Here is a 27,139-nt window from a genome sequence, read left to right as displayed (position 1 = left end):
AGGCAAATCATGAAATAAAACACGTTTCCCACAAGACAGCACAAGATTCATTCGATGGGGCTTTGAGGCATCAAGCGGCCGTGGACACTGGCCTTCCGACCAAGCCTCAATTATCATCACACTACGCTGCCACTCGAAGAGCACTCACTATGCACCTCCGACGTCTCTTTCAAATCGTCTGGCTCGCCATAGCGGTGACAGCGAAGTGGATCGTTCCGGGAGCCAGATGGCATGACACCGATGGAAACATCTTCAACGCCCACGCCGGCGGCCTTGCCGTTGACCAAGAGACTGGCAGATTCTACTGGTTTGGAGAGTACAAAGTTGAAGGGCAAGTTGAAGGTGGCGGTGTTTCTGTATACAGCTCTGACGACCTGGCGACTTGGACTTCGCATGGCCTTGCACTTGGTAATGATAACCCATGTTATGGTTGGAGATCACAATTATGTGCTGATCTTAGCATAGCCCCAGTTGAGGACCATCCCTACGTATCCTCGCACAACAGAATCCAACGTCCAAAGGTTATATACAGCAAAGAGACTGGCCAGTATCACGTAAGAGAAGAGACTAGCTCTTAAGAGAGACAACATCCAGCTTAACAGACTCACTGACAAGACGACACTTGCAGATGTGGTGGCACGTTGACGACTCGAAGTACAGCCTACTGCTTCAAGGGCTCGCTACCTCCGATAGTATCGCCGGTCCCTACACCTTCCAGAAAGCGATCTCGCCCCTGGGCAACTGGTCGCAAGACTTTGGGGCGTTCACGGACTATAAGACGGGAGAGTCATATGCTCTTTATTCGAACGGCGACCGCCCCGAAGGACGTGATGTGTATGTTAGCAAGTTCAACAGAAACCTAACAGATGTCGAAGAAGTCACCTTTCGGTTTGACAAGTACGACTTTGAGGCACCGACGATTCTGCAAACTGAGAAAAGTTACTTTGCACTGATGAGTCACAAGACGGGGTATCGTCCCAACAGTGAGTGAGCCCCAGCACGTACTCTAAACTTCAAATTCGGTCAGAGGGGGTTGAAAGAACTGACGAAGAAGCAAGATGTGGTGGCAATGCGCGCCGACAAGATCGAAGGACCCTGGTCTCAACCATTCTTCGTGGCACCGGCGTACACCCGGACATTCAGCACCCAGTCCGGTTTCTCGTGGAGAATCAAGGGGTCCAAGGCGACTACATATTTGTACATGGCTGATCAATGGGACATGCTATCGCTTTGGGAAAGCCGCAATGTGTGTCTTCCGATTGAAATCGACGAGAAATCAGGAAGTCTCAAGCTTGTATGGCATGATGTCTACGACCTTGATGTGTGAGTTGAAGAAAGTCGCGACGTGATTTTGATCTTGGCTGACGATCCAATGCAGGAAGACTGGTGTTTGGAAACCCGTTCGTGGAAAGATGTATACCTCCAGATACGCCAAGACTAGCGGATCTGCGCATTTGCAGGAAGCTGTGAGTTGACTGCCATAACCGCATGCTAGAGACTCCAGAGAGCTCCGCTGACGGATGACACGCAGACCTTTGGTAGCCACAATGTCATAGCTACTGGTATATACGGCAACGACAGCACCATCACCTTCGAAGTCGAGGGACAAGGCCGAGATCAATGGGTGTCTTTCTATCACCAGAGTAAGCCCACCATGCAATCACAAGATTTTCATCGCTAATGCATGCAGATATCGATGACATGGGCTTCGGTGACCAGCCATTCGGTCAACCGGATCGCATCAATGGGACATGGCAACTCCGCCGCATCAGCAGTGTCGTGGTCAATAGGAATGATAGCTCCGTGCATACGTTGTATCAGAAGGATACCCACAAAGGCATCATTCTGTCAACCCCCCTCCTACTTTCTCTGCAGAGGGGCAAAAACACGATTACGGTTGGTGGGCTTTATAACGGCTTCGACTATAAAGGCGCTGATCTCGATCGGATCGTCGTCTATCCTCCCGAGGAAACGTGGCAGAAGCGATCGTTCCTTGACGCGCTAAACTTTTGGCATTAAAATTGTTGTGTACGAGCTTCCTCATATGTTGGCTGCTTTTGCTTTGATGAGGCTAGTTGTCATTAGATCTAATATGTAAAACGCTCAGCTATGTCATGATCTCATTGCTTAATCATCTTCCTCGGGTCCCAATTGGCATCGACATCATCCAAAAGGTTGAGCGACTTGAGCGCCTCGGCCCCCAAAATCTTCTCCAAACTGACCAACTTAAAGCTGGCTTCAGTGCTCGTGCTTCCGTTGGGAAACTGGTTCGCGTCGTCATGCACGACGACAAGGCCATGAGGGAAGTCTTTGTTCAGATGGGTGCCGACGGCAGTGATGCCGTCAGTGTTGGAAACCGCATCAACCTGTCCGTCCGCGGATTTCGTGATCGTGAAAGTTGTGACGTATTCGTGGGGGGCAGCGCGGCGGTAGACGTTGTACGAACTCACGCCTTGGTTAGAAACAAGAACATAGCCTTGATCTTTCGTAACGCCGTAGACGAGCGTGACGCCCTCGACGTCGGCATAGGTGTGCCCGTCGCCGACGTACGCAATGCGCAGTCCTGGCTCGGTTGAGTCGGGCTCGGCGTCATACCGCCAGAGGGCAGAAGGCTCTTCGCCGAGGAAGATCCAGCCGTTCTCCTCGTCTGTGACGCAGCCTTCGACTTGGCCTCCCGAGCCGCCCTGGAAGTCACGGACGAGGGCTGTCTGCAGCGTGCCGTTGGGAGTGGAGGTCAGCTCGTACTGGAGGTAGCGGGCGGACTTCTCGTTGACGAAGAGGTACTGCTTTCCGGTCTTGGGAGAGCGGTAGACGCATGAGCCGTAAACTTTGTAGTCTTCGACAACTGGCTGGACGCCACCGGCGATGTTCTTGAGAGTGCCGTTCGACGTCATTTCGAAGAGACTGACGGGGATGTTAGTTGGTGGCATATCATAAAGGATGAGTGGATAACTTACCAAAGGGTATCATCGTCACGGCAAGCGGCGAACGCGAGGTCAATAGTGCGGTTGCCGGCTTGAAAATTATAGATCATATCCACATTGTTGGGCTCGGCAGCGTAAATTGTTTGCAGAAGCTTGCCGGTCAGGTCGAAGACGCCCAGTCCCGCACCCTGAGTCGACTTGGTCGTGGTGATGATGAGGGACTTGTCGGCCCCCTCAGGAGAGATCCAGATGGCAGGGTCATCTCCATCAGCACCATTCTGGTCTGTTTCGTACGAGGGCTGCACCAGGAGGAAAGAGCAGTGAAGCCCGCCCCAGCCGTCCTGACATTTGCACTGGTTAGGACCAACGCATTCGCCGCGTCCAGAGCAGTTGTCTGTGCATTGGAAGGCGTCGCACTTGTCGCCAGTGAATCCGGCGAAGCACGCACACCCGAGGGCGTTCTCCTCGCAGTAGCCGTTACCGGAGCACGTGTCACAAATCTTGGAGCGAGTCCGGCATCCCACCTGAGTACGTGGGTCGTACTCCTTGTTTACCGAGATTCCAAGCTCCGTGAGGGCTCCATCCAGAGACATGAAACCAAATCCAGCGACGTCGTCGGCCTCAATGGCGAAGGCGAGGGCACCGCTGGGGTACTTGGAGGTCGCGCCCTGGTAAATGCTGAGGCCCTGGACCTCAATATCCTCCAATCCGGTCAACTTGATGGTTCCAAGAAGTTTGAATGGGTACTCGTAGACGGCTACTGCGTTCTCCTGGGCGACAAAGAGGTATTCCTGGCCGGTAGAGTTAGAGGCAGAAGACGCGTAGACAGCGACGCCGGTGACGTCTTCTTCCGCCTCGCCAATCTTGGTGACTTCAGGGTTGGTGGTCGACTCGGTAAGTTCAAACACATAAACATCCTTGTCGTCGTCGGCGGAAAGGATCATCTTGGACTGCGAATGGGACACGGCGCAGCCGGAGAACTCGGTGGACATTGTGATGTTTCGGATCTAGGAGTCTCAGCAGGAGATGCAAGAATCGGAGTCATTTGAATGCTAACCTCGACAAGCTCAATATCAGTCTTTCCCTTTCTCACGAGATACTCGACGGCCTTGCCCTTTCCAAACAGGAAGATGTAGTCGTTGAGACTCTTGCTTCGCCACGAGCACAGCGCGGACCAATCGCCAAGGAGAGTGGTCTGGGCTGATTCAATCTCGGTGAATGAGGGCACATCAAACACGCGGATGACGGAGTCAGGCATCGCTATCGTGATCGCAAGGTCCCTGTTGTCAGTGACGTTGTAGACTGTAGTGACGAGCTTCGTTCGGCCAGTGACAAGAGTCTTTACCTCCGCCAGAGGCGAGTCGCTGTTCAGATCCCAGGCATGGACGCCGCCAGTGGCCGCTCCGCCGTCGTTTCCGAGCAGCAGAGGGTTAGACTTGGAGTAGTAGACATTGGTCCAGTCCGCCTCGAGCTCGCCACCAGTAAGAGCTGTGACGTTGAGCTCAAGGTCGACGGCCGTTGTCAGCCAGGGCTGCGCCGCAAGGGCGACAATGGCCGTGGCCACGGAAAGATACTTGAGCGCCATGGCGATGGAGTCAAGTCGAAGTAACGCGACTTGGCATGGGAGAACCGGCAAGCACAAAGCCCGCCAGAGGGAAAGGAGGAGCAGTCCATTTATCATGTCGTCTCATGCTCACGCACAGCGCAGCGGCCCGCGGCTGGAGGGATCCAACGGTAGCAACGCCCCACGCCACAGCTCCGGGATCGCAGCAGCAGACAGGTATAGTGGCAGGTTCAGCTTCCTACCATGCACGCCAATAAAGCCTAAACCATGACGGTTACCGAATTCTTCTCGTCCCAAGCTCGTTCTCCAGCGCCAAAGTGAGAAAAACGGCGCGTCAGTGGGAGAAATGTGATGGTGGCACCAGAAAGTGAGGTGAAACGCGTGGAGGCAACGGAAGACACAATTGGTGGACGGCTGTTGGACGAGCGAAATGGAGCTTCCACTTTTGGAGTCGTCCGTCTTGGCAGTGGCACGTGTTGATGACCGGGGTGAAGTCATGGGCCTGATTTCTGGAGCAGCGGGCGAATGGGGGGTTCCTGTTGACGCTGATGAAAGTCAATTGTGATGGATCCATCGCATCTTTGGCTCTCGGCTCTGTAAGACTGCAACTCTCTTCCTACTTTAAATTATGCGGTGACATCGGGAGGCTTCCGACGCAGACAATGTGTGTGTGTAAGTAGTGACTTGGCTCTCTCGCAATTATGTAATGGAATTGGATCGCCCGATTGCAACCGATTTCCGAGACCTTTTCTGAGTTGCGCATTGATCCCGTCGCGGTTTTTCAAGTTGATATCATTGTTCCTTTTTCAAGCATCATCTCACTTCTGTGTGCATAGGCTGTATTGACTTCATCTTTACCACCAGGTCTATCTGCCGAGGAGTGGCAATCGTTTTTCGGCTCAATTTTGCATTTCCCCCAAGTTTCCAATCAGGAACCGGATAGTTGAAATGAGAAAGACCTCCCAAGATCCAGCTTTGGGCAAAATTCTACCTCCGGACAGTCCCGCTAGAACTAGCGGCCGCGCGGCTTCGGCGCCTACCTTACTCGGATAGCGGACCCCACAACCCAGCAATTATGGGTCCCGGTGCCGGTCATACTAGCACAGGTATCAAAGGGGAGCACACATCACTAAGAATGAAACGGGAAAAGTGATTGAAGGATAAGAAATGTGCGCTTCCACCGCGGCTTGTATGTTCAATGGCTGTCTATAGGTATCTCTAATATCATACAAAAAGGAAAAGTTGACACGGCTAGCCGATCCGTGCATCAGGCCCGCGCCCTAAAAATCACACTTTAAGAAGGGGGAGCACCGGTGCCGGAGGGGGGAGCGCCGGACATGGTACCGTTGCCGGTGCCGTTGCCGCCGCCACCACCGCCACCGCCGACAGTGTAGCCGGTAGAGTGGCCACCGTCCTCGCCGAGGTAGGCAGCGACGCCGTAGTAGTCATCGGTCTGGTAGTCGGCAGAGGCGTTGATGCCAATCTGGATCCAGGCGAAGAGACCGTCAGAGACATCCTCGCCGAGGTAGACGAACTGGGGGAAGGGGTCGTAGGACTCGTCGGCCTGGAGGACGGACCACATGTCCTCGGCGTTGGTGGTGACCTCGACGGTGTTGGTGTTGTAGGGGGCGAGCTCCTCAATGGTCTCGCGCAGAGACTCAGGCCAGAAGAGCTGGCCGATATGGGCGACGGGAGCATCCCAGACGGAGATGGTGCCGTTGGGCATCAGGGTCGCGTTGGTGTGCGACAGCAAGTGGGTGTGGACGGCACGGCCCTCGTAGTGGCCGGGGAAGATGGTCTCGAACTGGACGACACCGTCGTGGTCGGAGAGCTGGATACCACGGAGGAAAGTGGTGTTCAGGCCGGCCTGGCCGGACTCAACGCCGGAGTAGACACCGGTGGCGTTGCAGTTCCAGATGTCGACGGCGACCTGGGGGACGGGGTCGCAGGTGTTGACGTCGACGTACTGGACCTCGAGGAAGACCGGGACACCGTCGCAGAACTCGGACTCGATGACGTTGGAGCGCATGTACTCGCCGACGACGTAGTAGGGGCCGCCGGTGATCTCAGGGGAGAGGACGCAGGAGGTGTTGGCGCTGAAGACGTCTTCGATGGAGGAGAAGATGCCGTTGGTGGACTGGCCGGTCATGTTGTGGTTGATGGCCTCCCAGGCGTTGAGCTGGTCGAGGTCGCGGCGGTACTTCTTGGAGGCTTTTGGTGATGTTAGCTTTGAAACTCGGATAGACTGGGAGCAGGCGGAGCGGCTTACGGGAAGTGAGGCCCTTCTTGGCGCGGATCTCCTTGACCTTCTGGGCACGGCGCTCAACGGCGCGGGCCTGGCGCTTCTGGGCACCGGCGGAGTTGGAGCAAGAAGCGAGGGAGCGCTGGCCGATGTTGGCAACACCGTCACGGAGGGCGATGTCGCGCTTTATCTTGTTGTGGTCGTGCTTCTCGCCGGGGTGGGCGGAAACGAGGCCGGCGATGGCAAGGCCAGCGGCCGAGAGGGCGGTGATGCGGACCATTGTGTGTCAGGAAGAACTGTTGGTATCAAGACAATGAGCGAATGTCGAAAACGATTGTGTTGGTGTTCTTGCTGTTGTTGAAGCGAATGTTGCTGCGGTGGTTGCGTCTGGTGAGGAAAAGAAGTCCGAGATGATCGACTTCCTCGCCGGTCTTTATACAAAGGTCGATCTTCATCGTCCTCTATCTCTCGACGCCGCGTACGTGATGTGGACTAGAGAGGGGCTCGTCGCCTTCGTCCGATCCCCAGCCTGGGTCCTGGGACCTGGACCCAAAGCATGGGAGAGCCCTCGTCATCCCACCCTTTCCGCCAGTCCACACTTGCTATTTTCGATCGTTTCCGTCCAATGTCTACAGCGGTAGGACCGCGTCGTCTGAACATCCCGTCCAACCAGCGCGGCGCAAAAGGTCATCCACAACCCGTTGGCAGTCGTGGCACTCACAGGGGTTCGCAGGTCCTGAGCCTCAGTTACACGACTTTGTTCTCCGCCGGGCGCATTTTCGAGTCAATGCGTCCCCACAGCGGTTGTCCTTAACTCAGCCTCAACGGCATACGGAGTGCTACGCCAAGCAGACCACGGGCACTCAAGCATTCCAAGGAAGGAAAGAGGATGGTTCTAAAGCGGAACCCGGGGTCGATCCGGGGTGGAGCAGCCCGCGGGACGAACTCCTGGTCGACCTCCCACTTCCCGAAGACTTGTGGAAACCGACGTTGGCAAAAGCTTCTCGTTAGGGGGCACCCGATGACGAGGCAGTGCCCACATCGCGGGTGGCGCCGCTGTGCGTTTACGCAGCTTCAATGAGATTGGACCAAATTTTGCTGACAATTCACCCTATCGAGGGGTAGAGGGGCCTGTTTAGTCCCTTACAGCCCAGGTTCCCTCGGTCTGTGGGAGGGCTTTCGAAAGGGGCGGGTAATGTGCGCAACCGCGGTTCTAGGAACTTTTTGGCAGCATGAATGGAGATTTGAGGAGGGAAAGAAAAATCTGAACCGCCAGCCTGATGCGGTTGTGCAAATTTGGATCGACCAAAACGCCTTCTCTCTGGGTAAATGCATGCGCTCGTAACTAACCCCAAAGAAAACCGTACTGCGACTTCATGATTAATGCTGCGAATTCGTCTGAAAAGGCAAAGAAACAACGGTGACACTCGAGAGCTATGATCCTGCTCTGCGCAATAGAGTTCGTCTGGTGTCTGCGCTCCCGCAACCTAGGAAACATGAATCGGCCGGGGAACGTCCGGGATGCCCGACATAAAGTTGAAAAACACCCGACCGGCCGGGGATCCCTAAATTTCGGGGGCGAGGACCGGGCCAGTCTTTGTGCGCCCAATCAATCCAGCGAAATGCCATTGGCTGCTACGGACTAGCCTCACCCACCCCGAGGAGTCGAGGCCTTTGAGCGGGAGGTCTCTGAGTCGTCACCCGACGCGTGTCGCTATGGGCAGAATGCTCTATTTCCGGCCAACGAGGCTCCCTTTCTTTCCACAGCGTCACCGCCCGCTAGTCACATAGAGCACAGCGGAATTTCGTGTGGCTGGCAGTTGGCCACATTTGCCGAAGTTATCACGTCCGGAGGGATGGGTGTGTCTCGTCGGGTGTGTTGCCGTGCCGAGAGATTTTGAGCGCTTTTTTCTTTTCTCTCTATTCTTTGTGTATTCGCAGATTAGATCCATCCTGTAATTACTGTACAGTCCATGCCGTGGTGAGCCGACCATCACTTTACAATGCAATTCAACGTGTTTCATTCCTACGCGTCCCAGGGACTTTGGTGATTTGGTGAAATTTTCAGCCCAGTTCATGCAGGGACAGCATCGCCAAGGCACGCTTCCCGGAGCGTTGCATCATGCCCGTCGGTTTTCCCGCCTTCTGCAGCGGCGAGCCCTCACGAATGAGTACAGGAACAAGCCTTGGCCAAGATCTCCCAGTTTTTTAGGGCAGTCCGTCTTGCCCATCGCCTCTACTGTAGCCTTTAGCCGACGACTCGGCACCTATCAGGGTTGCAAGATTTCAAAGCTGTCTCTATTTCTGTTGTCAAAGCCCCCTCCTGGTCCTTGTTATGGCTGTTGAGTGAGATCCCGATCATCCTAGACCGTTGCGACTGGGGTTCGTCTACTCGCTGCCCGCATTCCCGCTCCCCGAGCCTTTGCGAGTCCACGGCCCCAATTATTCGAGGGCTGCGCCCGGCTTTGTGACGACTGCGGAATCATTCAAGGATGACCAGTCCGCACGCAGGTAACCCCATTCATCCAATTTAGTTATCATGAGGCGACTTGTACTCCATATGGAAGCCGTCCGTCACCTTCCTGAAATGAGAAGAAGATACAGCGAATGTTCACGCGTCTAAAGAGGAATGCAACCTTCCTCTTCTCAGGCTCCTGTGACCTTGGAGGCTCAGGACCTGGAGCAATTTGGCTTCTCTTTGTATGTAATGCGTCAAAGGCATTTTTCTTGGCGGTCATGACCTTTTAAATCATGATTTGAACCAGGGTTTCTAAAACCTGAAGTTGCGCGTGAATCATAGGCAATAAGGTGGACTATCCGCCATCGCTGCGAGAAACCCTCTGCTTTTCACCACAGCTATTGCTATGTGGATGTTCTCATCCACATTGCTGTGTAGGAGCTTGTAGCAGAGCACAAAAATTCATAACAAGAGAATTATTACAAGGGCACATGATGACTATTCGGATGACTTGACACGGCGTTTCCCGGTTTCTGTCACGGGTGTTTTGATTCTGTTGTGTTGTTTTGACCCACAATCGATAGCGAAAATGAGCACCCATGGCCACCAGGTAATAAACGTGACGTCAATATTAGACTTCAAGCAGAATATCTGCGCTGGCGCGCGGCTCACGCGTCTCCCGCAAACGCGTGTTGTTAAGGTTATGTGGTGGAGCTCAAAGTTTGGGCTAGGACTGAGTTGCGGATGTTGCCTTTGAAAGTTCATAATGTGCCGAACGCCGTCTGTATGACGAGCTGGTTACCCGTAGAAGAGAAAACTGGGTGCAAAACGCTAAAACATCACTACTCTAGTACATCCTGACTTTGACACAATTCGTAGTTGCAATTCGACTTGGCATCATTTCCGTAGTCTTTTAAGTCGGTGCATACATGTGAGGTACACATCGCCTTCAGCCATCAAGGTAACTGATTGAAATGATGTCTATGTGAGGCCACAAAATGAATGAAGTATGCCTTACCACTGACTATGCACGTGAACTCAAAAGATCGAACAATAACATGACCTTAATTCCCAGTTGAGCATATAACGTACTGTGCATGGCATCGTACTACTCCAGGAGAAATGCCTCGATTTTCTCGACGGGACCATCGTCTCCATCCTTCTCAACTGCATCATCACTGGCAATGCGGCAGCAGGAGCTAGGGTTGCTGGTGTAAACAGTTCCGATATAGCCCCAATGAGGGTCGCAGCCGTGTAGGCCGCGGCTCTGGTTGTCCTTGTTGAGATAGTAGATGCGAGATCCCGGGCACATGCAGACGGTGGAAACGTAGCGAGTGGGCGAGCGAGGCGCTGTTTAAAACATCATGACTCAGTAAAGCATGCTATGCAAGAGAAATGTTAGAGGTCGCACAAGTAGTAGCAGCCGCTAAAAGTTGAACGAGCTTCCAGAGGGTGATATGATCTTCAGACCGCATGGCGACGAGACATCATCCGCCATCGGTGTGGCAGAAAACGAGGTGAACGCTGCGACGGCGAGGACAAGAAGGGAGAAATTCATCTTCAAAGTGTGAGGAGATATTGTGCTTGTTATCTTTGGTCCCTGTGTGGTGAAAATGATTTCTTTCGGGTTAATGGTTGTGACTGCTGGCGTTGAATACTTGTTACAGATCGTTTCAACCGTAAGCACGTTGGTACTCCCTTTAACCGCCCACAACCCGTCTTCAGATGTTCATAAATGCTGTCCATACTCGACCAGAATTCAAAACGGATAAAGATTGATCACTTCGCCCTCCTACTGACGCTTGTTTCTGGTGTCATGTTCTTGTGTACCTCATGAGAATTTCAAGCGGATTTAGCAATGCTGTATGTCCAAAATCGCATATCTATCAAACAACGGTATGTACGCTTTTCTCCTCGGATCCCTGACCATGGAGATGCAAATCTTCATAAGAGACGACAAGAGCCCAAACAGTCTCATCATTCAAAGGCTTTCCTGAGGCTCGTATAAGGGGTGATGAAAGCCCAGCATTCAAATCCTTTCGTGAAACTGAAGATTTACCTGCCATCTTGAGAAGTTGAAGCAAGCAAGAGTGGGATAACTACCAGAGTTTCTATGACAGCCTTGCTCTGGCTTTATCGCTGGCCGGCTGCCAATAGGAAGCAGCGTCAGTTTCTAATGCCAAGAACGCCCGACAGGTAATGGTGGTTGTTTCTACTTGTACGTATAAGCATGTCAGCATCTGCATATATGGTTTCTGGGTGCTTACGGCTTGAATCCATCAATGTAACGTCGGTGACTTATGCCAAAGTTGGCTATTAAGCCCTAATTCCATCAACCCTTTCACATCTTAATACTTTTCGATGAATTCTCTAAATTCGGGCACAGTTGAGGGGCTGACACGTGGTAGCAAGACCTTACCCAATTATTTAGTCTCGACCGAAAGTCTTATAACTGAACGTCTCCTGCGAATAAGTATGAACTTTCTTGAAAAGTCCCGGTCTGGAAGGAACCTAAGTTGCCGTGCCCCTCGCAGCCCCAAGGTCCACAGATCTATGACCAATGTCAGCTCGAGGTAGCAATTCGACGAGCTAAGATCGATAGGGTCGACCAATGGCCATCAACTATTGACTGGCGACTACATCAACTTCCCCATCGAATGGGGGTTGCCTGGATCACTAAATTATATATCATATGAACTTTCGTCTGATAGTCCGTATGTAGGGTACATGCAAGAAACGGACCCAAGCGAATGCCAAGTCCCTTTGCAACTGATCTTCGCAACAACTAATGAGTTGATCAGTTGTCTGTAGTGCATACCTCTTGCAAGTTGGGACTGATCATCTCACTTGATGTGCTGGCCCTGATTCACCACGCATACCTTTTAATAACCACAACGATTGGTCCGAGGCAGAATTCGATCAGTGTGAGGATGGTATGATCTCTCCACCAACGTGATATCGGATTTAAACCGGCTGCGCGGAGCTATAACGCAGTCGAGGCCCCGTTAAGTCTTGGGGATGGAGCACATGGCACAGAAGTCCCTTCTAACACTTTCCGTGGATCGAACCCTGTGGCATCGGACTTGATGGCTCCACAGACCGGGAAGTCTGTCCACTCGGCCGTGCGAAGTGGGTGCCGCGTCGGCGCCGAAAACCAATAGTGAACTCCTGTTTCACTGTCACAGCTCGTGACAACTTACCTGCAATGCTCTCCTCAGCTTCTCAAGAGCACACGTCATGGTTCACCAATTTCAACTTGATCGCCTGACTGTAAATGCCTTTGCGTTATTGGCAGCTTGTGCCGCGCAGGCATGGATGTCACTTGCCACGGGGAAGTTATGCAGACTTAAAGCACGGACGTTTGAATATTTCCGCCTTCACGCACATGGTGCGTATCAATGCATATTATTGTGGCCTGAGAAAGATGCAGCTAGACGTGTCGGGGTCGCGACAACTCCTCGCTTCCAGACGCATGAACCTATCAACGCCGATGTTTTCAAGCAAGGGTATCATCGTCCGGTTCATCATGACGTTTCAACTCCGTGCCCCGTATAGCCTTTTTTTCTAGAGGGGCTGCCCTTAGCCGGCTTGGAAGCCAGGTTCATGAAATCTCGCATTCGAGCGACGTTCTCGCGCCCAATCATTACATGAAGATTACCGCTCAGTCAGGCCTTACGGATTGCTCCGCAGCTCCGCAAGTTCTAAACTCAAACGATCAGAACTGCCGACTGCACAACGGCTGCACCGCGGCATGGATGTGCCGCAATCTGCGATCTCAAGTGGGGCGGAATGGGCCGGACGCGGGCCAAGCCGGACGAGTTATGCACAGAATTGTGCAAATCGCGGGGTCCGGAGGCGCGATGACAGCCGGATTATGCGCGGACTTCGCGTGATACCCACAGAGATGCAACCGTGCCCTGCAGTTGTGTCTCGAAGATCGTCGTTTCACAGGGGCTTCGGCTGCAGAGTCCTGGGCCGAATCCCGCCCTCTGCTTGGATTAAAGAGACTTCAGTCCAGTCTTCGATGGGAAAGATACTCCTACAGCTTCATGTTTCCAAGTGTAACCGAGTTTGGATCGGTTTTGGAGCAATTTGGACGCATCAAAGCAAATATGGCAACGCATCTTCTCGATGACAGAGCTCGGCTCTTCAGTCTTCACAACATCGCTTGGGGACTTTTGCTAGTGACTTGCCTGGTGCGTCAACCCCTTTTCTTCGACGTCGGATTCCAGCTGCGTTGATTTCTAACATCGCGAACAGGGCCTGGTCACTCTTGTTTCGGTCCTCACTTACAATGTGTTCTTCCATCCCCTGCGAAAATACCCTGGGCCAAAGTGGTGGGCCGCGACTCGTCTTCCGTATACCCGGGCATACCTCTCTGGTCAAATGCACAAGAAAATCTTCGAGCTTCACCAAGAGTATGGCCCAATCGTGCGAGTCGCCCCCAACGAGCTTGCCTACAACCACCCCGACGCATGGAAGGACTTGCATGGTACCCTCAAGAACGGAACTGGCGATCACGGCAGGGATGAAGTCTTCATGCGCGATAACAGGCAAAGCATTATTGGCGGTAACCGCGAAGATCACTCCCGATACCGACGAGCGCTGTCTCATGGCTTCTCGGCTCAGTCGATGTTCGATCAAGAATCTATCATCAAGAAGTATGTGGACTTGCTGTTCCAGCGGCTGCATGAGAACTGTGCTGGAGGATCTAAGCCGCTGGACATGGTTGCGTGGTACAACTGGACGACTTTCGACGTAATCGGAGACCTGGCGTTTGGCGAACCCTTCGGCTGTTTGGACAACAGCGACTACCACCCTTGGGTCAAAATTCTGTTCGCCGGCGTGAAAGAGGGGGCCTTTAAGTTCAACATTCGACGTTACCCTCCTATCGAGAACCTTTTGATGAAGTTCATGCCTACGAGCATCAAGAACAAGAGAGAACAGCACATGCAACTCACACGCGAGAAGGTCAGGCAACGACTTGCTACTCAGACGGAGCGCCCGGACTTTATGGACTCCATGACGCGGAAGAAGGGTCCCATGGTATGTGATTTTGCGATTATATCCGGACTTCCTCGCTAATGTCTTCACAGGAGCTGCAGTTTAAAGAGCTGCGTGCAAACTCCTCAACTCTGATCGTCGCGGGATCTGAGACTACTGCGACCGCGCTGTCGGCCATCACGTACTATCTCACCACCCATACAAGTGCTCTAGAGAAGCTCAACAACGAGGTCCGATCGGCCTTTGCCACTGAAGACGACATCAACATGGTCAGCGTGCAGAAGCTCCAGTACATGCAGGCTATCATCAACGAAAGTCTCCGCATGTATCCGCCTGTTCCAACGGGCATTATGCGCAGGGTCACTGAGGGTGATGGTCTTTTCTTGGGACAACACGTACCAAAAGGAGTAAGTTGAGCGTCAGAAACAGCTTGGTCGCACAACTAATGAAGCGTAGAGCCTTGTCCAGGTTTGGCACTGGCCTGTTTTCCACAACCCCGACCATTTCACTTTGCCCGACTCCTTCATTCCCGAGCGCTGGCTCGACGATCCGCGATTCTCTGGTGACAGGAAGGAGGCCTTCCAGCCTTTCTCTGTTGGCCCAAGGAACTGCATCGGAAGAAAGTGAGTTTGCCCCGGGCTATCACCTGGTACAACGTGAAACTGACCACAAAACAGCTTGGCCTATGCGGAGATGCGTTTGATCGTTGCCAGAATGGTCTGGAACTTTGACATGAGGATTGCGGAGGATAGCAAGGGATGGGACGAGAGGAGCCAGGCGTTTTTGCTTTGGGAGAAGGGACCTGTTAACTGCTACATTACGCCCAGGAAGATTGAGTAACTTAGTACTTTCTGTTTCACATGGAAACCAGTTTGATCCATATCCAAGAGTCATTGCAAGAATAGAACTAGCCTCGTTGTATCGATGATTGGGCATTTGGGACAGACTGTTAGGCAGACAAATTCTTAAGCATCCGCAACCTTGACACCAACGCCAGCTCCGACAACAACTCTGCTGAGCTGTTTGCTCCGCTTAACAGGTTTCGGATCGTTGAAGATTTCCTCAAGCTCTTCCAAAGATCTTCCCTTGGTTTCAACGGTAACGAAGTACATCAGCACCAGATGGACGAAATGAAGAACCAGGAAGATGGTGTATGTCTTCCATCCAATGTCCTTGAGAGCAATCGGTGTCGCGTACAGGTTGATAAAACTCGCGATACCTGAAACAAACTTGTCTGCTGCAATTCCTTTAGCCCGTATGTCAGTGTTGAGAATCTCTGCTGGATACAGCGCCTGAAGCGGTGTCCATGTAAATGACATGACGATTCCATACAGGAATATCATCGCGATGAATGCGTATCCTGATGCCGTGTCTATGTGACCACCGGAAAGAGCTGCCAAAACGTTGATGGGGATGTACACGAGGCCGGATAGAAAGACTCCCCAGAGCAGTAAGGGCCGGCGACCGGCCTTATCGACGAAAAATGCGCCGACTATGCCGCCGCAGAACGAGAACACCGTGTTTAACGCATTCATCAGGAGCTGCTGAGAGGACGATGTGATGCCGACGGTCTCCAGAATGGCTGTGAGGTATGTGTGAGTTGGAGTTTTGAAACAGGATGATGAATTCAGAGGGAATTGTTTATATTGACTCACATGGCAAGAAATAACTTATGACAGCGCCGCCAGTGAATTGACTGAACACCGTAATTAGAACAAGAATCCACATGCGATAGCGATTGGCGCGGCTTTTGATGAGAATCTTGTAATCCCACCATCTCCCACGGGTCAGCTCTGCCTCAACCTCCAAGGAGAACTTGATTTCTTCGCATTCAAGTCTGACGACAGCAGAATCTGGATTGCCGTTACCGTGGTATTTGATAAGTACGGACTTGGCGACATCGTCTTTTTGCTTAGCGAAGAGCCAACGAGGGCTCTCGGGGATAAACCAAACCGTAGCGGACATGACCGCCGCCGGGACGACCTGGACGATATATGGCACGCGCCATGACATGTCGCCGGGGATGTTTGCGGTGCCATAACACGTCCAAGTAGCAGCTGTTGTTATTGCATTAGATTCAGCAGAGTGGTAGTGCGCATAACTGGTGACTTACTCAAAGAGCCAATATACCAGCCCAAGACGTTGTAGAGACCGCCGGCCAGACCTCGCCATGTGGGGTACGCCATCTCAACGATATAAGTCGGTGCTGCAATCGTGCACATGGGGACGCCGAATCCGACAATAAACCTGCCGCCTATGAACGCGGAAAGAGTTTGGCTCGTTGCCTGGACGATAGAGCCGACAATGATAAAGGCCGAGCCAATTGCCATCCCGTATTTTCGACCGAAAGTGTCAATAACTCCAGCGGAGAAGATACTTCCACAAATTTGACCAGCAGTGTAGATAGCCATGACGAGACCAATCGTAGGTCCAGTTCTGCCAACGTCGTAGTGTTCGTGAAACTGGTCCATAGCATTGATAGAGCTCATCACGGAGCCGTCGTATCCGTTCATGCAGCCATCTGACGAGCAGGAAGTAAGCCATCGCATTTGAGAGAATGGACTTCGATCATTCACTTACTCAATGTGACAAATAGGATGATCACGCAGAGAGTGACTTGCGACCGAGAACGGTAGTTCGGCTTGTCTTTGGCGACAGCGTCGGTTAGCTCCACTGAGCGGACTTGAACCTCTTTGACATCCATATTATCAAGTGGAATGTTCACAGTGGCCCCTGAATGAGGCTGACGCGCTGTAGCAGAAATCTCAGGAGGGGTTCCAGGAGCCATGTTCAGGGTGAAGAGAACCTTGTATTTGGCACAGAAGCTGAAATTGAAGGAACCGTGTTGTCTCTGAAGTTATAGGTAAACCGGCGAGGACACTATCCCACGTAAAAAACGACAATCGCATGTGAGTGACTATTGATGGACTTGGCCTCCAGTTGAGTATCCTGCAAGACCATCGACGTAAACAGTCTAGATGCGGGGATGGTGAGATCCTTCCCCAGATACCTTTCCAGACTCCTGGGACAAGTCAAATTTGAGCTGTCTGGAATCCGATATTCTGGTTTGTGTGGCCGTTGTAGCGAATCAGAAAGGAGGTTCTCAGTGCTTCAAAGCTAACCACCCGAAGGCCGACGGCCGACTTGGCATTGGGGACGAGTTATTCCCGCCAGTACACCTCAATGCAGCTCGATGTCTTCTAACATGTATCCCGGTTGTCACGTCCCAAGATGTAGTCTGACAGTGGAGAAAGGCATGTGGCAAAACATATGATCATTCGAGTAGGGCAGTCCAGTAAAGCCTCTCCAAAGCCGATGGGAAAACTCGCCTTCCATTGGGTATCCATGGATGCCCATATGATCCTGGACTCACTGTGGTATTGTTGGGATGAGCGTGTGCTCAGAGTACAGCCACACTACTCCCCTACCTTCATGTCATTTAATGGCCTGCAATCGGAGAAATTCTAGGAGTCGAATCCTCAACACCCCCGCGATTCTGTGTCCAGAGGTCTCGTGACGCTTCACAGGAATCCATCTGCATTTCGCATTCGGTACGACAGCTGCTTGGAAGATGACATCTTAGGCTAAGTGCATCCATTAAACATGCAGTACGCATCAATAACCTCGCATATACACAGGCGATATTACCCCGCATTGTTGATGTCGGACCCCACGCTTGCCGCGGCATGCGGCTCCAATCCTTGCCGGCTTCACAATCTACTGTAGGGTGGGATAGAGTTGGGTGTAAGAACTACATGTTAGCTACTGCAGGTTGCAGATCGGGTGTTGGATGGCCTCAGCAAGTGACGTATGTGGTGCCAACACTCGCTACATGAATCTTATTGGAGCGCTTCGTAGACACTGTTTGAGACTCCTCAGATCCCCTCATTTGCATTATCCCTGACTTTTGAGGCTTTCGCTCGGGATTCTTCATATTTCCAATTTTTTCTTCGTGATCTAACAGTGAGCATCAGTTTTGGTGTTGCAGGTAACTCATCATGGAGGTCCCCACGCGAAATGTTGAGATCACGTCTTCCTTCTGGGCGCAGTTACGTGACAGTGGCCGATTGAAAACTATACCCGCTCTGGTCAAAGCCCAAAAAGAATCAGGCCACTGGGACTGTTTGAAATGGAAAGAAGGCCACCAACCCCAGCCCCACGTGAGTAAAAGCTATAGTTCATATTGGAACTCCAAGGCACATAGGCTTCTGCTAACAACCTTGTGCAGCCGTTTTGGGATAGCGATGTCTACAAAGCCACCGAAGCGGCGTGCTACTTCCTCATGACACACGCCGACGAGGAGATGATGAGGAATGTCGAAGAGGCCGTGGACAACATACGCGGAGCACAGCACCCAGATGGCTACATCAATTCGTATTACACCGTGCGAGGAATCGAAAAACGATGGACGAATCTCCGCGACATGCACGAACTGTACTGTATCGGCCACCTCATCGAAGCATGTGTCGCCTACGAGACCTTGACCGGCAGCGGACGGCTTCTGGAACCGGTCATGAAAGTTGTGCAGCATATTGATTCAATCTTTGGATCAGAGCCTGGGAAGAGACGCGGCTATCCTGGCCATCAAGAAATCGAAATTGGATTGTTGAGGCTATACGAAATGACCAAGGACCCCCTTCTTCTGCAAGTAGCTCAGTACTTCATCCTCGAGCGCGGAACAAGAGATGAGAAGGACGAGATCTACTTTGACAAAGAAGCTTGGGCCAGAGGAAACGATCCTGGGGATTGGCTCAGCTTTGAGTTCAGACCGACTTACCGGATGCCTAGAGACTACGGCTACCACCAAGCCGATCGGCGGCTAGCAGATGCGACTGAATTGGTGGGTCATTCTGTCAGAGCCATGTACTTCATGACCGCCGCAACCGACCTCGTGCGTTTGACAAAGCATGAAGGTATCCACAAGTCTCTGGCCGCGCTATGGAGAGACATGGTCGACAAGAAGATGTACATCACGGGCGGACTGGGTTCTGTCCGTCAATGGGAGGGATTTGGACACCCATACGTGCTCGGGGATACCGAAGAGGGTGGTGTCTGCTATGCTGAGACTTGCGCAACTTTTGGAATGATTGGCTGGTGCCAACGAATGCTTCGTCTCAACCTCAACTCCGAGTACGCCGATGTTATGGAAATTGGTCTGTACAACGGCTTCCTTGGCGCGATCGGTCTAGACGGAGAGTCGTTTTACTATGAGAACCCTCTTCGCACGTTCACAGGCCGACCGAAGGAGCGGAGTCGGTGGTTCGACGTCGCCTGTTGCCCGCCAAACGTCGCAAAGCTTCTTGGCAATCTTGGAGCATTCATCTACACCATGCAAGATCAAAGAGTGGCCATTCACTTGTACATCGAGAGCGTGCTTCACGTGCCTGGAAGCGACGCTGTGGTTACGATCAAAACTGCTGCACCTTGGTCTGGAAAGGTCGAGATAGCGTGGTCAGGCACAGTTACAATTGCTTTGAGGATTCCTGGGTGGTCGGATGGCTACACGATTGATGGGTCAAACGGCGACGGCACATGCAAAGACGGATATCTGTACCTGCCAGAAGGAACAGATGGAAGGGTTCAAGTTGTCTTCAGCTTCAAGCCGCAGCTCATGTACGCCAACCCAAAACTTGGCAAAAATGAGGTATGCGTTCGGCGCGGGCCTTTGGTGTATTGCATCGAAGATGTCGACAACGAGCTGGACATTGATAACGTCATCCTTTCGACGACAAGCCTGAAGGATGGCTCTCCACTGGATATTCTGGGCTATGAGGTCACCCCTGTGATTGCCAGGGGAACAGAACTGAAGAACACGAACGGCTCAAAGCTGTATAGTCACAAGCCATGGGAACGTGGTGAGGAAAGAGATCTCGTGTTCATACCGTACTATGCCCGGGCAAATCGTGGCGGCAATGGGGGGATGAGAGTTTGGTGCTTCAGGGATTAAGCCTTCTTTACTGTTTAGAAAAGTTGCAAAATTCCTAATCAAGTCAACATGAGTGTTTCCCCGGTCTGCTCAATAATAGTTCTCCACAGGCTCGTCACTCGACCGTCTGTTGACGGACCTCTATCCCAGACTTCGTACACTACTCGGCTCCCGGTCCTGACTGCTTTGATCCCATAGATCGCAACTCTTTCGTACCATTTCCGGAAACGAGTTTGTTGTTGAGGATCGAATGCTTCCGTTGCTGCAATGAACGCTGGCCAGAAGATCGGAGCTGCCAAAATATTGTTGTCGGTCTTGATATTCTCGATAGCTTCGATTCCCTGCAACACTGCCTCCACGTACTGTCGAAGGTATCGAAAGCTGAGGAGATGGATGTTTTGGGCAAAATAAATGATTAGAGCATTATGGAAAGACTTCGTTTGATTGAAGATGATGTCAAAGCTTGTGCTAGTACTGGTTTGACGACATCGAGCAAGCTCGTCTTCTAGCGACCAGTCAAGAATGGATTTCTCCAGACTATCGCATTGGCTCTTCAACGATTCAGAAATCTCTGACGGTTGGCCAGACTCTCTTGCCTGGGAAACCTGTTTGATGAGATTGGTTGTATCTTTCAGGAGGAGCAAGAGACTTCGAGGTATACCGTAGATACACTCAAAGCTAGCCATCTCAGTGGGTTCTTCAGATTGATCTTCAGAATGCGAATCCCTCAAGTCCGCTGGGATGTAGGCCTCAGACTGGTCGGAGGCCTCTCTAGCCGGTGAAGCATGAACATCACCACCAGATGAATGAATGGCCGTGCTTTCGTATATGACTCGAAGATAAAAGTAGATGCGATGCAAGGCTCGCGTCTTTCCTGATACCCTGGACTTTCTGTTATTGCTGATGAGTTGTTTCGCACCATCTAGATGCACAGCGCAGGTGCTGGTATCTCCTGACATGATCTGAGAAGAGGACGGTTAGAGATTTGGAACAAGGTTTACAATCAAAATAGCTGCCAACTCACATTGATCGTGATCATTGATAGCATAGTGGCAAGGTACTCCTTATACTTAGGCTTTCCTCCTGAATATAGGTCACTCTCAACTGCCTGTTTCAGCAGACCGATGGCATTATATCTGTACTGCATCGCCTCCTCCACCCACTTGACAGCTTCGTTGGGATGTGACTCAGATGCTCGAACATTGGCCAGGAAGAAGGCACTGATTGAGAGCAAAGCATTCCTCAGGGCACTGCGCACTCTGGATGTTGACCCCATGACATCCATCTCCCCGATACCCTGGATGGCTCTGGGAATGTGAATCGTTTTCCAGGGACTCTTGGCATTGTCGATGACACAGAATATGTTCACTACTGTATGGACATAGTGATGCATCAAGAAGCGATCTTGGCTGGGGAAGATGGACATTGGGGGGCTTTTGGGCAGAATGATTCCCGTGTGTTGACGTTGATATTGTGGTGGGCTTTGCTCCGTCTCAGAGATTTGTGAGCTACTCGGGCGAATAGCCTTGATCTTAGAGGCACCATCAGAGAGAGTCTGCGGTTGCCAATGCCTGATAACTGAAGGCCTACGAGCCTGATGCTCATGGAGGTTGCATAACTCCCATGCTATCGCCGCTTCCGAGTTTGAAGGTGATGCGAAACCATTTGTAGTCTGACTGTTCACCACATGCGGCGGAGAGTGATGGTCGTCCAAGTCTGATCCAGGAGTTTGGTTGCTAATATTAGTCTCAATGTGACCATTGGGCATTACGTCCTCATTCAGTCCGAAATCATTAGACTCTAGAGCTCTTGTTGCCATGAATACGCCAAAGTTCTGAACGTGTAGATGCCCATTTTCACCGCAAGACGACGCTGCATCAAATGACTCAATCGTCTTTAAGATGCCATCAACTTGACTCCATGATAGAACCTGCTTGATAGGTGCTAATCCTCATGTTAGTCAAGAGTTCAACTCTGGCATAGAACACCTACACAGAGGAAGTTCTCGTCTCGATGGAAATCCCGCCTCTTCAGGACCAAGAGAACCCTTGCGAGTAGGGACACCTGTGTCTGGACTTAGCCACTGCAAACGGGCCCCATAACCTTCGCATTGCAAATTTCTTGCACGGCATTCGCGGCAATGGGGTCTTATCTCGTCGCACTTGACTTTGCGCCCGCGGCAAGTCCAGCAGCCGGTGAAAGTCTTGGTCCTCTTACGGCTGGGTGCATTCAAACGAGCTTGGGACTGCATCGGGCTGCTTCGCGGAGACCGTGGGGTGCATGAAATCAAGCTGCATCGTTCGCATTGACGGGAAGGAAGTTGGGAGCGAGAGCAGGATGGCAGAGTATCACTTTGACTTTCTCCGCAATTCATTGGGCCTTCAATCTGACAATCATCGCGGGGAAGAACTGGGTCAAGATACGGGTATCAGTACCCTGCCGAAAGAGGCTAAGCTCATGATAGCTCCAGGTGGAGCTCATGCAGGGTTCATTCTACGGGGAAGTCGACAGCGAAAGGACTTCTGTGAATTGCCCGAGTAAGCGGCCACAGTGGAGCTTGACACTGGCAGGGTAGCAATATCGGTGTATGGAGGCGTCGCGTCGACTATGTCGGACCGCGGACCAGATGAAGTGGGAATTTACTAGAGTGAGCACATTCAAGGCGAATCCGAGGCATTGATAAGATTGCGTTCAACTGAGAACCTGGCCATTCTTTTCACATATCTCGATAGATCAGCTTACTCAAAGAGCCCTTCATTGTCACCATGTCGACCACAACAGTTACTACGGTGGCTGAGCCGGTTGAGAGCACCAACACCATCGCTTTGGAAACTGCTTCTGAGAAGACGTCGGAGAAAACGGGCGTTGCTGCCTTGGCAACTGGCGGCTTCACTTTTGCCGGAATCCCCAACATTACCGACCCTTACAAGAAACGACAATGGCAACTTGAGCACATGGCAGGCGCCTTCCGAGTCTTCGCTCGTAAAGGCTTTACTGAGGGCACCAGTGGTCACATTAGCGTCCGTGACCCGGTAGATCCCAGCACATTCTGGATCAACCCGTGAGTTTCTCTCTTTATGGCCTTTTGTGGTTCAAGATACTGACCTGTTGGAGTCTCGGAAAGCACTTCGGTATGCTCAAGGCCAGCGACATGGTTCACATTGATGAGAATGGGCAAGTCATAGGGGGCAACAGAGTCGCCGTCAACGCTGCAGGCTTCATGATTCACAGTATCATTCACAAGGCTCGACCAGATATCCATGCGGCCTGTCATACACATTCGCCAGCTGGAAAGGCATGGTCAACCTTTGGCAGACCACTGGATATCATCAACCAAGACAGCTGTAACTTCTGGGGCACACAAGCTGTGTACAAGTCATTCGGTGGTGTTGTACTGGATGCCGAGGAAAGTCAGAATATTGTTGAAGCTCTTGGAAGCACGGGTCGTGTTATGATTCTCCAAAACCACGGTCTACTCACAACTGGAGGCACCGTCGACGAGGCGGCCTATCTCTTCACGCTGATGGAGAAGTCTTGCGAGGTCCAAATCATGGTTGAGAGCACTGGGCTGCCAAAGAACCACATTAGTGAGAAGGCGGCAGACTTCACGGCAAAGGTCAATGCTGATCCGGTAAGTGCTCATGCTATTGCGTACCCTTAATTCCTCGTGCTCTAATGATCGCTGACAGTTTATCTGTAGGAAACATTGTATACTGAGTTTCAGCCCGATTTTGAGTACGAGATTTGGAAGTCAAAGGGAGAGTTGTCTAAAGGAGAATAACGTCGTTTGAGATAACTCAGAAATGATACACGAATCCGCAAAACTATTCTGTCAAGGCGTTGATTTCGTGATGTTCGCACATCCAGTCATCGGTGATCTCGGTGCTGCCACCGTTCATGACGCCGCCCGTGTTGCTCTTGCCGACCTCACGAAAGAACTGCATACGACAGGAATCCACACATCGCACTGGAGATAATTAAGTCCGACTAGGTTGAGGTCACTATCAACCGTCAGTTGCCCAGGAAGTGCTGGGGGATCAATGCGCCAATCATGTCCGTCCAGTTCTAATCCCACCAAACCTACAAGTTTGGAAAAGGCATCTGACAGCGACGCTCGACATTCCCCAATGAACTCATTGGATAGGCTCTGATAGAGGAAAGGCCGAGCGAAGACCCAGCAAGATGTTGGCTGTTATCAATGGATGCAGCTGCGTTATCTATTCCGCGGCACACGGTTAGAAGCGCCAATGATAAGCTTCCGGGACCCATACGTCACCGTTGCATCGACCCCCCCCCCCCTGTCGATGTTTGTTCGCGAACTACCAGTGGACTTTCAAATCGTATCGACGTTGAAATTAATCTGCGACGTCGGAACGGCAAACAAGAAGATGATGTTGTAATGAGAAATCGTCGACGGTTTTGAGTATGTAATTGGCAATAGGAAAGTATGAACAGAGAAGGATCTTCAGGATGGCGCCCAAAACGCCAAAGGTAGAAATCGCAGCGGCGATTTAGATCTATTTCTATGGTCTATAAAAATCTAAAGCGCGAGCGTCTTGCGCACAAACTCCGGAAATCATGCACTGCTTTTCAAAACTTGGTCTATCAACCGTGTTGCCTGCAGCACTTCCTCATCTTCAAAATGTTTGCCCGCAACCTGCAGACAAATTGGAGTGCCATCAAAAGTATCCGGATCGTCTTGAAACTGATGATTAGCATGACCGAGCTTTCCTCGTGCTTGGAATGATCGACGGGAGGAATCAACTTACATGCTTTCCATTCTTCCTCATCCTGCTGATTCCTTGGCGTGTATGCCTCTTCAGGCTTATCAATGTTCTTATCGACCCGGAGTCCGATTGGGAGAATAGATGCTGGCTGGTCAAGAATGTTCCAAATGGCCGTGTAGTTCCAGTACTTTGCTCCGCCCTGCAGCACTCCCGCCCCGACGTATGCAGGGCAAAGGATGAAGTCAACGCCCTTTGCCTTCATCAAAGCGTGATATTCGCGTCGGTATGCCTCTCTCTCAGCATTCAAAGCCCAGTTCTCAGCTATTGTAAGCGGCCGAGACTTGGAAAATGCAAAGGCGTGGTGCGTCAGTGGAAGCGCTGGTTCACCCCCTTCGGCAAAGGTGTCCAGGTACGGTTTCGGGCCTTGTGGGAAGTACAGTGAGGACTTCGCGTGTCAAGTCAGCGGCTGCGCCGGTATGATGTCTGACTTTGTGATTGAAGACGAGTTGCCTTGACTTACGACTATCTTCCAGCCACGTTCATGGTCGAAAGGCTTCCACTCCACGACCTTGATTCCTGCAGCCTTAAGTTTGTCTGTTGCATGTTGAAGAGCTCGAAGAACTGGTGGGTGAGGCTTGACGCATCTGATAAATCGCATCTGTTAGTCATCTTCGAAGTCTCATGCAAAAGAGCTCAAAGTACTCACCCGTCATCAAACATGACACCAATATTAATGTCCTTTTTCAGCGCTACTTGCCGCCAAGGCAAAGGTACCAATGAAGTTTCTGTTTGCCACGGTTCTGCTCCCAGCATGGCACTCATGAACCTGTCCAGGTCATCCACGCTCTGTCCCAGTGGACCCGCAACCCCACGAATGCTTTCTTGACCAAAGGTGATACCAAAGTTTCCAAGACAAGGAACTCTCAAAGCCGTCGGGCGGAGTCCGTAACAGCCATTGAAAGCGGCCGGAATTCTAATGCTGCCACCAATGTCGGTGCCTACGCCCATAACAGAGCATTTTGCGCCAATGGAAACGCCTTCACCTCCTGAAGAGCCGCCGGGAGAAAGAAGGACGTTATGGGGGTTCAAAGTGAGCCCAGTGATGTTGTTATTGCAGTCCAGATGCTATAGCAAACGAGTCAACGTCAGTTGAACAAGTCTTAAGACGAAGATGATTTGGGAAATATGTTGTCACGTACCATCAGAGACTGAGGCTGATTTGTTCGAACGTGAATCACTGCGCCTGCCTGCTTCAGAATGCGGATTGAAAGCGCGTCTTCGGACGGGATGTTCGAGATCTTCGCCACAAAACCGGCATGGGTAATTCGACCACCCATACCGATGTGCTCCTGCGAATTCAGGGCAGTTTAGCCATCTGGGCTTTTCCATCAAAGCAGACACAAAAGTTCCCACATACCTTCACTGAGATCGGAACACCATGCAGCGGCCCTGCCAACTGACCGGTCTCTCGATAGTGAGCATCGAGCTCATCGGCCTTCTGCAAAGCGGATTCAGCGAGAATCTCTGTAGCGAAGTTGGTCTTCAAGCGTCGAATCATCAGCATGTGCACCAAAAGTCTGCCAATAGCCTCCATACCAATTGGTGAATTATTGTTGTCCTTTTCAAGAAAGCTGTGACAACCTGTCTGACACTCCATTGGCCAGATCTGTACTTTTCCAGCAAACCCGCTGCATCTTGTTCCGTCATTTCCAGCTCCCCGGGCGTGAGGATTCCTGCCTCATAGGGAACATTTTGAACATTTCGGCGATCTTTGGGCGGCAGTTGACTTTGCGGCAGCTCGTAATCCTTCGGAATAGACTTCTTCTGGATGTCAATGCACGTCTGGGCTAGCTCTCGCCAACTCTTTGCAAGGGCCGTGATAGCCATGATATCAGGGAGGAAACGATTCAACGACGTTACAACAGTATGCCGGCACTTGTGTCAATCTCTGTAAATCACCAGCCTTCATACCTTCGCTTGTCAGAGAGCCCGGACACTTTGTACGGTTTCTTCCAGCCAGTCGGTTCTTCGTTATCAGTTGGAGCTATCTTGTGCGGCGGCGATCGCCTCTCCGCCTATCGCTGTCAACTGCCATAACTGAGTGCAGAAGCGGGTCCATTCTCCACTACAATGGTCATCCAGTCCTCCCGCATGTCAGCTCCGCACGAAACCCGCCTCCCCAAGTTCGCAAACAAGCAATTGTACTGGATGAAGATATCCGAATCCCGAAAAAAGCATGTAATGGGTCCTTTGAGCGGGTAGGATTGGTGTCGGAGCGTCCCCGAAAGATATCT

The 27,139-nt window shown here is 51.7% G+C and overlaps 9 protein-coding genes across 9 annotated transcripts; 4 read left to right on the top strand and 5 right to left on the bottom strand.

Moving 5' to 3' along the window:
* Nucleotides 1-149: 149 nt before the first annotated feature.
* CGGC5_v000401 (uncharacterized protein) lies at nt 150-2,019 on the top strand (the record flags this gene model as incomplete). Its single annotated transcript, XM_032037005.1, has 7 exons — nt 150-408; nt 466-554; nt 629-983; nt 1,059-1,323; nt 1,379-1,466; nt 1,532-1,643; nt 1,691-2,019. 7 exons carry the CDS (start codon nt 150-152, stop codon nt 2,017-2,019), a joined length of 1,497 nt encoding a protein of 498 aa, XP_031884135.1.
* Nucleotides 2,020-2,120: 101 nt separating this feature from the next.
* phy-1 (3-phytase) lies at nt 2,121-4,509 on the bottom strand (the record flags this gene model as incomplete). Its single annotated transcript, XM_032037004.1, has 3 exons — nt 2,121-2,904; nt 2,958-3,931; nt 3,982-4,509. 3 exons carry the CDS (start codon nt 4,507-4,509, stop codon nt 2,121-2,123), a joined length of 2,286 nt encoding a protein of 761 aa, XP_031884133.1.
* Nucleotides 4,510-5,782: 1,273 nt separating this feature from the next.
* Nucleotides 5,783-7,010, bottom strand: CGGC5_v000399 (uncharacterized protein; the record flags this gene model as incomplete). Its single annotated transcript, XM_032037003.1, has 2 exons — nt 5,783-6,699; nt 6,758-7,010. 2 exons carry the CDS (start codon nt 7,008-7,010, stop codon nt 5,783-5,785), a joined length of 1,170 nt encoding a protein of 389 aa, XP_031884264.1.
* A 6,290-nt stretch (nt 7,011-13,300) lies between these two features.
* CGGC5_v000398 (Trichothecene C-15 hydroxylase) lies at nt 13,301-15,032 on the top strand (the record flags this gene model as incomplete). Its single annotated transcript, XM_032037001.1, has 5 exons — nt 13,301-13,384; nt 13,449-14,234; nt 14,285-14,599; nt 14,649-14,815; nt 14,870-15,032. The coding sequence occupies 5 exons, from the start codon at nt 13,301-13,303 to the stop codon at nt 15,030-15,032; spliced, it is 1,515 nt and encodes a 504-aa protein (XP_031884263.1).
* A 125-nt stretch (nt 15,033-15,157) lies between these two features.
* Nucleotides 15,158-16,980, bottom strand: CGGC5_v000397 (Lactose permease; the record flags this gene model as incomplete). Its single annotated transcript, XM_032037000.1, has 4 exons — nt 15,158-15,774; nt 15,848-16,249; nt 16,306-16,713; nt 16,773-16,980. The coding sequence occupies 4 exons, from the start codon at nt 16,978-16,980 to the stop codon at nt 15,158-15,160; spliced, it is 1,635 nt and encodes a 544-aa protein (XP_031884146.1).
* Nucleotides 16,981-18,190: 1,210 nt separating this feature from the next.
* On the top strand, nt 18,191-20,139 carry hypBA1-1 (Non-reducing end beta-L-arabinofuranosidase; the record flags this gene model as incomplete). Its single annotated transcript, XM_032036999.1, has 2 exons — nt 18,191-18,352; nt 18,421-20,139. 2 exons carry the CDS (start codon nt 18,191-18,193, stop codon nt 20,137-20,139), a joined length of 1,881 nt encoding a protein of 626 aa, XP_031884134.1.
* A 540-nt stretch (nt 20,140-20,679) lies between these two features.
* Nucleotides 20,680-21,544, bottom strand: CGGC5_v000395 (Arginine metabolism regulation protein II; the record flags this gene model as incomplete). The annotated part of the gene is made up of 3 exons (XM_032036998.2): nt 20,680-20,723; nt 20,780-21,080; nt 21,143-21,544. 3 exons carry the CDS (start codon nt 21,542-21,544, stop codon nt 20,680-20,682), a joined length of 747 nt encoding a protein of 248 aa, XP_031884265.2.
* Nucleotides 21,545-22,883: 1,339 nt separating this feature from the next.
* Nucleotides 22,884-23,899, top strand: CGGC5_v000394 (Meiotically up-regulated gene 14 protein; the record flags this gene model as incomplete). The annotated part of the gene is made up of 3 exons (XM_032036997.1): nt 22,884-23,179; nt 23,233-23,749; nt 23,819-23,899. The coding sequence occupies 3 exons, from the start codon at nt 22,884-22,886 to the stop codon at nt 23,897-23,899; spliced, it is 894 nt and encodes a 297-aa protein (XP_031884266.1).
* Nucleotides 23,900-24,694: 795 nt separating this feature from the next.
* CGGC5_v000393 (putative amidase) lies at nt 24,695-26,439 on the bottom strand (the record flags this gene model as incomplete). The annotated part of the gene is made up of 6 exons (XM_032036995.2): nt 24,695-24,816; nt 24,888-25,290; nt 25,366-25,489; nt 25,552-25,970; nt 26,045-26,194; nt 26,263-26,439. The coding sequence occupies 6 exons, from the start codon at nt 26,437-26,439 to the stop codon at nt 24,695-24,697; spliced, it is 1,395 nt and encodes a 464-aa protein (XP_031884155.2).
* Nucleotides 26,440-27,139: the final 700 nt, after the last annotated feature.

Source organism: Colletotrichum fructicola (genome assembly GCF_000319635.2).
Source record: "Colletotrichum fructicola Nara gc5 chromosome Unknown KSG_Nara_v1_contig01, whole genome shotgun sequence".
Taxonomy (NCBI): Eukaryota; Fungi; Ascomycota; class Sordariomycetes; order Glomerellales; family Glomerellaceae; genus Colletotrichum; species Colletotrichum fructicola.
This window is presented reverse-complemented; position numbering and strand designations above follow the sequence as displayed.